The following is an 11,537-nucleotide window of genomic DNA, read 5'->3' as shown; positions in this document are numbered from 1 at the left end:
GGGGGGGGGGGGGGCCGGGGAAAAACAGTAACAACCCATTAGACACAAAGCTGCATGAGCATTTTCATTTCAGGCATTAACACTGTTCTAATATAAAATGGAATCACACTGAAATGATCACTAAGCACTGACAATCACCACCACAACTACCACGGGTCAGGCACTATGCTAAGCCTTTTTTATACAGCTTTCCTGAAATATAATTCCCATTTCATGGAATTCGCCCATTTAAAGCATACAATTCAGCTGGGCAAGGTAGTGCATGCCTCTAGACCCAGCTGCTCAGGAGGCTGGGGCAGGAGGATCAGTTGAGGCCACAAGTTTGAGACCAGCCTAGGTAACACAGAAGACCCCAGCTTAACCACAAATAAATAAAAATAAAAATTAACAAATTCAACAGTTTATGGCATATTATTTTTTAACCCTGGTAAGACATATGTAACTTTCCACTGGAATTGGTAAGTGCACAATTCAGGAGGATTAATTTCAGTTACAGTGTTGTTCAACTATTAACACTATTTTTCCAAAAGCATTTCATCAGCCTACATAAAAACACTGTAATCATTAAGCAATGACTCCCTCTTCCTCTCCTTACCCTCCCTGGCAGCCTCTACTCTGCTTCCTGTCTCTATGAATTTATCTAATCTGGGTATTTCCTATAAGTGGAACCACACACTACTTGTCCCACTGTGTTTGGCTTATTTCACTCAGCACTGTGTCTTCAGGGTTCATCCACATCTCATGTATATCAGAATTTTATTCTCTTTTAGGCTGAATACTATTCCATTGTATGGACATGCCACAGGCTATGGTTTGGGTCTAGGATGTTCCCCAAAGGCCCATATGTTAAAGGTCCATGTTATGGGGAAGTGGTAGAAACTTCAGGAGGTGGGGATTAATGAGAGGACTTCTGGTCATTCAGAGCACACCTTAAAAGGGTAGTTGGATTCTAGCCCCTTTCTCTTTCTCTTTTTTTATTTTTTGCCTCTGTCCATGAGATGAATGGCTTTGGTCCAACATCCACTTCCCATCATGATGGTCTGCTTCAGTACAGGCCCAAAAGCAACAGTATCAACCAATCATGGGCTGACACCTCCAAACCTGTGAGCCAAAATTTGTTATAGGAGCAGAAAGCTGACTCATGCACATTTTGTTTACCCACTCATCTGCTGACAGACATCTGGGTTGTTTCCACTATGCTAAGACCTTTGCAAAGTAATCTAATTTAACCCTCACAGACCCTCTATGATGAAACCCCTACTGTGGGAAAGGATCTGGTAAGTTAAGCAAGTTGTCCAGTCACACACCTGATTTAGCAAGAGAGCTGGAAGAGTTAGGATCTAAATTAGCAAAATTCATTATCTAATTCATTTAAGCCAATAGAAAATGCTGGTAAGTTCCTCAGCAAACAGCTGTTGAACAGGAAAGCCAGTGGGGAGGGGAATAGAGAAGAGGCCAGTCCCTGCACACAGAGCTGTCTTGGGAAAAGCTAGAGACTTAAGGCAAAGAAGAGAGGGGGATTCAGGAAGCAGGCCTCCTTCTTCTTCTCGGGGTGGCCGTACAAAACTCAAAGGGTGGGCACACCTGAGTGGGGGACGGACACCGGACAGAGAACGGTGGAAATATGCTGAGGGGACCGAACAGGACCAGAGGGTTTGATTTCCACAGGAGTGCCTCCTGGAATCCAGAAGGAGGAGTGTCTGCCCTAGGAAATGCCGCAGGTACTATCATCCTATTTTACACAGAGAACACCTACAATGTTAGTCTTTTTTATCATTTAATTTTATTATATTGTTAAAAACATTTAAAAATTACATTATTTTCATTTATTTAATTATATCAACAATTCTTAAAATTCAGTAGTAAAAGGTTCACATTTTTAAAAGTGTGAGTATGAATTTCTACATGATATGTCACCAGCTGGCAACGATGGGTATTGGACACTGGGTAGGAAGGAGGCCTGCTTCTTACTGTGTGCTGTTGGATTTTCAGCTTGTTCCCATAGTACTTTTTTTTTTTTTTAATACTTTTTTCTTTTCTTTAAATAAGTTAGCACACATGGAACCCTCAGTAGAAACTTAAGACAGTTTCAAATCAAGAACTAACTATATTCAGCTTTGTTAGTTCTAACCTGGTAGCAAATGCCAGGGGCATGAATAATGGACAACCTTGGAGGCCACAGATAGCCAGCGGCAGCACATTTCTTTTTTAATATAGTGAAGGCAGTCTCGTAACCAGATATATTGTTATACAATGAGTAAACGCAGAATCCTGCATGTAAAACTAGGCAAAAGAGTACACTGCCTCTAACTCCAGACAAAAAGGCCTGCACTTCAAAGCTGAGTTTTTCAACATTGCATGTGTTTTCAAAATCCAATTAAAACCCACCAGCATGATGCCAGCGCTACCTTGCTGTCACTGCTCGCTCTTCTGTCAGGAGCATCTCACCAATCACGGTTCATTCCCTCGCCTCTACCACAACCTCCCACTCCCATCCCAACACCTTGTCTTTCTTGACTCTCCCAGGGTTCTCCTCTGGCTCAGAGCCACACCCCAGTCTGTAGCCCCTCCTATGCACATTATCGCATTATGCCACTTGGGAGACTGAAGAGAATAAAAATGAAAGAAGTCATGAAAAATGTTGATTTTATAATCTAACCTTCTTTGTAAATGCTCATAACATAGCTATAAGCATTTAATTTGAGCTTCTAATTCAAAAAAATATTTAAGCTATTCTAAATGCTTTAGCAATGTCATCCATTACTACTTAAGAACATACAGAATTTAGACAATAAATGTTATGAGATAAAAAAATCACAAAAATAAACCTATATAGCAAGATACAGAATCAACACAGGTGCCCACTGATGGATGAATATATATATAATAGAATACTATTTATATTTATATAATTCATGTAATATATATTTATAAAATAATATTTATATAACGAAATATATAAGGTAATATTATTCAGTCATAAAAAATGAACGAAATCCTGTCATTTGTGGCAAAATAGATGAAATTGGAGGACATTATATTAAGGGAAATAAGCCAGACACACAAAGATGTTCTCTCTCGTATGTGTTAGCTTAAAAACTTGATGTCACAAGTATAAGAGAGCAGAATAGCTATTGGTAGAAACTAAGAAGAGCAGGGGAGGAAGGAGAGGAGGAGGCTGGATAACAGGTACCAAAACACAGCTGGGAGGAATAATTTCCGGCTCTACAGCACAGGAGGGTGACTACAATTTACAGTAACCTACTACATATTTTACAAAGAACCAGAAAAGGAGCTGAGAGGTTCCAAACATACAGAAATACTAATCACCCTGATTTGATCACTGCACACTGTACACAGGTAACACACTGCATACATGCAGCACATTGCTTACATGAACTGAAATAGCACATCATATTTCATTTTTATGTACAATTATTATGTGTTTATTAAAAAGAAAAAAGTAAAAAAAAAAAAAAAATCTGCATTTGCCCTCTTCAAAGTCACCTGACACTTGCTGTCACTTCCCCCTGCAATTCACACATTCCACCAACAGAGGGAAGTACCTGCACCAGTCTTTACCTTCCCCACTGTTTCCCACCTGCCCTTAGCAGAATCTGTGACCATTTCTAGTTTGTTAAAACAACAAAACAAATTCTTGCAAAACTCCCTTTCAAAATACAACAAATTAAAAGCATCTAAGTAATTACTGATGAGCATTTGTACAGACAAAACCACCCTATAAAACTCCATTCAGTCAGGTCTCATACAATCTCTGCTCTGAAATCTGACAGCTTATTGAGAGAAAAAAGGGAAAATGCTGACTGCCATGGGGAGCCCCATGTTCTGGCCCTCAGGGCCTATGTTATGATGCCCATTCACAAGAAGCCTCTTGGCTATGTCCACCTGCCCAAATAGCTTTTCCTATTCTTTTTGTCCTCACTGAATGCATAATAGATAATTACTAATTTATTGCATTTGAAAAACTGTGTTCACCGTGGACAATTTGAAAACAGAGTAGACAAAAAAATAAATAAATGAAAAAATAAACCTCTAACATCTACTACTGCTCCTTACCCTCCTCCCTCAATAATTACCCTGTTGAAACACTTCCCTTCTTGAACAACAAAGGGATGAAGAGGTGAGGTCTAAGCTTACCTGAAATTATTGCAGCCAAGGACCACTCCAACTATGTTCTTGCCTATGTCATGCACATCACCTTTCACAGTGGCTAGCACAATGGTGCCTTGATAAGGGTCCTGAAAGCAAGCAATACAGTGAGCATGACTGGAGTTCCCCAGAGCAGACCACGTAATTCTCGAGAGCTAGGCAGGTGCCAACCCAGAAAGGGATTAATACAATTACCTCAAAGACGAGCCTGAGACCCAAATACTGCACTAGGCAAGCAGAGCGCTGTAAGCTCGAGCAGTTCAAATGGGCCCATCTGGAGGGTCAGCACAAGGGCTTCAACCAAGATTGTGTACTCTCAAGAACAGCTCAAGTTCAAACAGAACAATCTCACAGCTAAAGACCACATCCTTCACCCCAAAACTGTCTGACAAATGTTTACTGTCAACATTTAGAGGGGGGGTAGAAAAGAGAAGATGTTCACTGCAATGCCCCCCCAGAATCTGAAAATAACCACACTGGCCCAGTGCAGAGGGTGTTAGGGGTAACTTTCTGCTTCTTCCACATAGTCGTTATGTACGCTGCCAGCACATCGCATACTCTCCAAGGGAAAAAACAAGGAATGGTAAGCAAGGCAATGGGCGTTTTTATAAACACATGTCTGTCTGAGCTGCATCAACTGAAGAATTAAAAATCCCAAGAGCCAAAGCTGCCTGAGCTTCACTGGGAACCAAACAAAGTTAAAAGGCTTAATGATTTACTCTGGTGGTGCAATCAGCAAAAATTAAAATGAATTCAGTAGTGGTATCAAGGACACTATTAGTAGAGAGAGAATATTTGTTTGTTCAAAAAAAATCATCCAAACCAACCATTAGCCCACTACCTAAAAAACAAGAGTAGGTCTTCGTAGATGCAGTGTCAGCATAAAACTTGGTACAAAGTAAATATCAGTTAACGAAGGATTGTCTTGATTGAAAAATTACATCTGTATTAAAAATTTCATAAAGCTACATTAAAAGGAAAACCCTAAGTTATCTTGAAGCTTGGTAAAAAAGAGGGACAGATGTTAGATCATTTCTCTACTTTATCTTCAGTGATAAACAGCAAGCTAGCCTGACTGCCTAATCCCCTACCCCACCCCAACAGAAATCTCCCAGGCCCACTCCTTAAAGGGCCCACAGGCCTGAAAAAAACAACTTGCCTCTTCTTCTACTGTACAATTAAGCACTCTGTTTTCTTCTCTTTCTTTTTCCATAAAGGGGATAAGGTGGCCAACAGCCTTCTTCATGACCCGAGCTGACTTTATAACCTGGGAAAAAGCAGAGCTGGTTATCTGACTGACTACTGCAATGACAGCCATTGCAAACCACATGGCTTCTGATGGCACCTGTGAAACCCCAGCACAAGCTCAGAACACACACTTTAACCTCAGGCTAGCTACACTGGACTCTGCTTCTGACAGTGAGCAGAATGAGATATAAGCTCCCTGAGGGAAAAGCCAGTGAAGGAGGCAGAGCAGGAGGAAAACAAGGCTAGAAACCAAACACTGAAACTTCCATCTTCTTGAACTTCTGCCTGTTATCTTTTCTCTGGCTAGAAGGCCTCTGTTGCTTATCTTTCAGGGTTAAAGTTCCCCCGCCATGTACTCATTCTCAGCCTTCTCTTCTCCACACTCAACTCCCTTAAAATTGAGCCTCAAACAAGACAAGTCCCTTTCCGTCCTTCATCGCCTCAGGCTCCTAACCTAGATGGTTAGCAAGTGTTTATTAACTCATGAGCTAGCAGCTGCTGCAATTCAAAATAAAGAATGGTGTTCTTACTTGAAATCTATCATTTAACATAACTATTTAAAACAGTAATATTTTTTCAAAGTATGCATTATTTAAGATGAACACTTGCTGGTCAAATCAAATCTATCTTGAGTCTTACTTTACTTCTGAGAGTAAAAGTGGGTACAGAAAATCAGAACAAAGACTATGAAGCTAGCAATTTCCAGATGATTTCTAGCTTCCACACCACTCTAAAGACAGGTTTCTCCAAACACATCTAGGCAAGGACTGGTCCAAATCAAAACTTGAACAGAGTAACCAAACTCACTATTCACTAAGACAAGGAAGAGATTCAACTGTGAACATGTCTCCCTATTTTTGCCAACCTGAGGTAGAAACATTTTTCCAGCTCCAAAAAGATCACCAACAACTTTCATGCCATTCATCAGGGGTCCTTCGATAATATTCAGAGGTCGGGGATATTTTTCCTGGTTTAACCTGGCTTCCTCAGTATCCTGGATAATATATTTTTCAATGCCCTTCAAAAAAAAAAAAAAAAAAGGTTGGGGAGAGAATAAAGGGAAAAAATGGGTTAAGTCCAAACAACCAACAGAAAATGAATCATAGACATGCTTAAGAGTGAGAGTTCTGAAATCAAACTGTGTAAGTTCAGATCCTGGCTCCCAGCACCCACTCAGGCCATTTATTAAGCTTCAGTTTCCTAAGAGTGCCACAATATCCTATTCATATGTTTTGAGAATTATTAAATTAAATAACCCATGTTAAGTGCTTAGCTGGCTTTCTTGATACAAAATGTGCTATTAATGAGAAGGTGGGCTAATAAGTAGATTTATAACTCAGATGTTTGTATTCTTATATTTTAACAGATTATACTTTAATAATATCTCTGCCAAATCAGTGTTTTCTCACTACTTGGCTGGAAGATGAATGAGGGTGAGTGAGATTCTCAGGTGAAGTTCAAAAAGAGGAGGCTCCCCAATCTAGGCTTGAACAAGCCCTCCTCCAGGGTCCCCAACTCACAGATCTTGGATGTGGCTGAACTAGTTCCACAAACTAAAATATGTGAATTACAAAAGGCAAGAGTTGAATTTTAGACGCCCCCCACACCGGCCTCCAAAAATAGAACTCTGAAATTCTCCAGACTCACAAATGGGAAAACTGAAGCCAAGAGATTATTTATCTCACCAAAATCCCAAACATCCACAGAAGAATCAGTACTGACTTATTGGACATACTAAAAACAACCTGGTCAGGGTAGGGTTCTCAACCTCAGTACTACTGACCTTGGGCTGGAATAGTCTTTGTTGTAGAGGGCTGTGGTGTGTACCACAGGACACTGAGCAGCATCCCTGGTCACTGGATTCCAGTGACATCTCCCACCCCCACCCTGACAACCACACATACCTTTAGACAGTGCCAAATGTGCTATCATATAATGCAGAGCAGGAGGGCCACCCAGGTTGAGAATCGGCAACCAGGAGTCCATGGCCTCTCTTGCTCCAGCTGCTGTCGCCACCAACCCTCCCACAATGGCATCAGACAGCAGTGACAAGCTATCAGCTGGCCAGTGCAGATTCCCAAACTCACCTTCACAAGAGCATACTCAAGCCGTTCTTCAATGGGACTGTTCCTCCACTCATCAGTCTGAATGACCTTCTTCCCTCCTTTGCCATGAGTCTCAAATGAATTGAAATTTGGACGAAAAAATAGATGCAGGAGGCCACTTATTTGAACCATTTGGCAGCAACTAATAAACTGTCTTACTCTTTTACATTCCCAGCTCCCAGCAGAGTGCCCAGCATGCATTATGACACTGACCAACCATAGTACCAAGTCTGGTGAGAAGCACATGCAGCTCTTCCTCCTCTTTCAATTTTCACCTGAATTCTCGTTCCCTGTGGCAAGCTTCCCTAACCACCTCCATCTTTGGGGTCCATGCCACCTCAACATCCTCATAGCACTCTGTGCCTCCCCTACGACAGCACCTACCACACTGGATTAAGATCACCTCTGTACATTTTCTGCAGGTCTCAGTGAACATCAGCTGAATGCATTAATGCTGAACAAAAACTGATGTTGCTAGAGCAATGCTTGTGCAGGATAGTAGAGGCAAAGTCACAGAAGGCCAGAAATTCATGCTTGGAGTTTGGACTTAACCTCCAGGGCAACTGTGTGGTGGGACAGGAGATACTTGTCACAGTTCTGAAGCTGCAGGGTCATATTCAAAATAGTGTTTTTAAGGGAAACTCAGAAGGGGCCTAGCCTGAGTCTGATAACAGGAAAGGCCAATAAAAACAAACATGAAGATATCAAGTTACCAGTACAAATAAAAGAAGGAAAGATCTAGGGAGAAAACCAAGATATAGGACCAGAGTGGTAACTGGAATAACAACAATAGGAGTCTTTCATGGAGAAAAATCTAAAGAATAATTAAAAAAGAAAAAGTACTTCTTAAGCTCATATTCCCCTCACTGGTACATGAAAAGACTATTTGTTTTACCAGCCATACAACCAGACAATTCCTGCCTAAGGGATGGAATTGCTGGGTTAAGACAAAGCGGTCTATTCCAAATACTTTGGGTGCTGGGAATATGAGTGATTTTATTCTCTCCTTTTGCTTACCTGTATTTTGTAAATTTTCTAGAAGTAATATCTGTCACTTGCTATAAGAAAAATATATTTCACACTTCAAAATAAATACTTAGAAATTTAAGTTCCAGTGCACACCTGTAATCCTAGCAACACGGGAGGCTGAAGTAGGAGAATCAGGAGTTCAAAGCCAGCCTCAGCAGTTTAGCAAAGCCCTACACAACTTAGCCAGACCCTGTCTCAAAATAAAAAATATAAAGTGCTGCTGGGGATGTGGCTCAGTAGTTGAGTGCCCCTGGTTTCAATCCCCAGTACCAAAAAAAGAAATTTAGGTTCAGAATGCTGAAGCAGCCTAGGAACGGTCCATTTCTGTTTCCTTACCCTAGCTACAATACCTTCTCTAGAATGTTCATTGATCCGAAGACATGATTAGGTATGTGCTTCTATTCTACAATGAAGGTCCAATAATTGTGAGTAATAAATTCAAAGAAAGAAAAAAGCCATGTTAGACACTGTTCTCTCTACCTGGGCAAAATGTAAGAGCTTCTCAGTGGCTTCAGGGTCTTTATTCCAGATGAGATCTTCACAGAGCTGAAGAAGTTCCTTGTGGATATCATCATATACTGGGAGGTTTCCTGCATTCACTATCCCCATATCCATACCAAACTAAAGGCAATAAAAAGAAAAGTGAGGATTTCCAGTGATGCCCTAAATTAGGAACCAGAAAGAAAACATTTTAGGCCATAGTCTCAGTCACAAATACTTGACTCTGCATTGGTTCCCAAAAGCAGCCTTAGATAAAATACAAGTGAATGCTGCATTTAGGGGGTACCCTAAACAAACCTCCTTTACAGAAACTGATCACAGGCCAGTTAGTCTGAGGGCCACAGTGGACAAACCTTGCCCTAGTGAAAGCTGGTTTCAGGGGTAAGCAGGCCTTTAATCATACCTTGATTGCGTGGTAAAGGAAAACCCCATGCATTGCTTCTCGGATGGCGTCCATTCCTCGGAAGGAGAAAGACAAGTTGGAAAGACCTCCACTTATTCTGACTCCTGGTAAAGTTTCCTGGCAAAAATTTTAAAATGTGAAAACAGTGTCTATTTTGCCCAAAGCAGCAATCACATTTCTTAAGCTTTATATACGAGTGGAAAATAAACAACGTGAACTCCAAAGTAACACAGAGCTTGCTGTAATCAGACACAGGCCCAAGTTTGCTGTATCATGGTGCTGTAAAGGCACAGCTTCATCAGTGTCCCCCATTAGACTTTAGTCTCCCTAAGGGAAAATATAAAATTCTACTTTATCTCTGTGTACTTCAGTAATGACCCTGATAGGGTATAATATATAATGAGTATTCCATAAAATACTTGCTGGATAAATGATAGAGAAGAAAGTGGTGGAGGGAGAGTATGTTTGTGTGCGTGCAAGCAAGCAAGCACACACACACACACACACACACACTCAGTTCCCCATTCACTGAAAGCACAAACTACCTGAAGGTATTTGTAACTAAATGAGCAAACGCTGTTGTTCATTATAAACTTGACCAATTATAAAAGGACAAAAGGCAACTGAGGTTCCTGCTGCATCTATGACAATATCAAGCATCATCAGGCATGTGCAACAACAGGATCTCTGATTTATTGTTGGCTCAAGGACAAACTGGCTCAAGCACCGAGGAAGACGGCTTGCTATTATCTAGTACTATGACCCAACCACTCAGCTTCTGGGGTATATGCTAAAGAACCTTGGGCATGTGTGCCCAATATATGTATAGAAGAATGTTCACAGCAGCATTGCTCATGAGGCCCAGAAGCTGGAAACAAACCAGTTCTCCCTCTATGGTAGAATAGTTAATTATGGCATAATGATACAATGGAATATTATACATTAATTGAATGAACAAATGACAGTTACAGAAATGCAGATGAAACTTTTTTTTTTTTTTTTAGTTGTAGATGGACACAATAACTTTATTTTATTGATTTATTTTTATGTGATGATGAGGATCGAATCCAGTGCTAGGCAAGCACTCCACCACTGAACCACAACCCCAGCCCCTCCATGAATCTTTAAAATAAGTTTGAATAAAGAAAAAAGTCATAAATATCTTATGATTCCCTTCAAGCTAAAAAACAGGCAAAATTAAACTATATTGTTTAGATATTCAGTTGGTTCTCATAGTTCTGTTCTATAAAGTCACTGTAAACTCTGAAATAGGACTTGTTGTTGTTTGACTTCATAATGGCTGCCAATCTTACTGGAGTGAGATGGTATCTTAGGGTGGTTTTGATTTGCATTTCTCTGACCGCTAGAGATGGTGAGCATTTTTTCATGTACTTGTTGACTGATTGTATGTCCTCCTCTAAGAAGTGTCTGTTCAGGTCCTCGGCCCATTTGTTGATTGGGTTATTTGTTTTCTTATTGTTTAATTTTTTGAGTTCTTTGTATACTCTGGATATTAGGGCTCTATCTGAAGTGTGAGGAGTAAAAATTTGTTCCCAGGATGTAGGCTCCCTATTTACCTCTCTTATTGTTTCTCTTGCTGAGAAAAAACTTTTTAGTTTGAGTAAGTCCCATTTGTTAGACAAGTGCTGGCGAGGATGTGGGGAAAAGGGTACACTTGTACATTGCTGGTGGGACTGCAAATTGGTGCGGCCAATTTGGAAAGCAGTATGGAGATTCCTTGGAAAGCTGGGAATGGAACCACCATTTGACCCAGCTATTCCCCTTCTCGGACTATTCCCTAAAGACCTTAAAAGAGCGTATTATAGGGATACTGCTACATCGATGTTCATAGCAGCACAATTCACAATAGCTAGACTGTGGAACCAACCTAGATGCCCTTCAGTAGATGAATGGATTAAAAAAAGGTGGCATTTATACACAAAGGAGTATTACTCTGCACTAAAAAATGACAAAATCATGGAATTTGCAGGGAAATGGATGGCATTAGAGCAGATTATACTAAGTGAAGCTAGACAATCCCTAAAAACCAAATGCCAAATGTCTTCTTTGATATAAGGAGA

General features: G+C 40.5%; 1 protein-coding gene across 7 annotated transcripts in view; it reads right to left on the bottom strand.

The window, feature by feature from the left end:
- Window positions 1-11,537, bottom strand: part of Mtr (5-methyltetrahydrofolate-homocysteine methyltransferase) — an 89,126-nt gene that overhangs the window by 23,373 nt on the left and 54,216 nt on the right. For all 7 annotated transcript variants that reach the window (XR_007346519.1, XM_015504353.2, XM_048800405.1 and 4 more), the window contains 6 exons: window positions 9,457-9,573; window positions 9,033-9,173; window positions 7,506-7,595; window positions 6,284-6,436; window positions 5,330-5,437; window positions 4,159-4,259 (listed from right to left, as the gene is read on the bottom strand). Coding sequence is in view for 6 of the 7 variants with exons in the window: in XM_015504353.2 (XP_015359839.1) it covers window positions 4,159-4,259; window positions 5,330-5,437; window positions 6,284-6,436; window positions 7,506-7,595; window positions 9,033-9,173; window positions 9,457-9,573 (710 nt within the window). In the remaining variant the exon portion in view is untranslated. The remainder of the gene's footprint in view (window positions 1-4,158; window positions 4,260-5,329; window positions 5,438-6,283; window positions 6,437-7,505; window positions 7,596-9,032; window positions 9,174-9,456; window positions 9,574-11,537) is intronic.

Source organism: Marmota marmota, unplaced genomic scaffold (genome assembly GCF_001458135.2).
Source record: "Marmota marmota marmota unplaced genomic scaffold, marMar, whole genome shotgun sequence".
Taxonomy (NCBI): domain Eukaryota; kingdom Metazoa; phylum Chordata; class Mammalia; order Rodentia; family Sciuridae; genus Marmota; species Marmota marmota.
The sequence above is the reverse complement of the archived record's forward strand: the minus strand, read 5'-3'. Positions and strand labels throughout refer to the sequence as shown.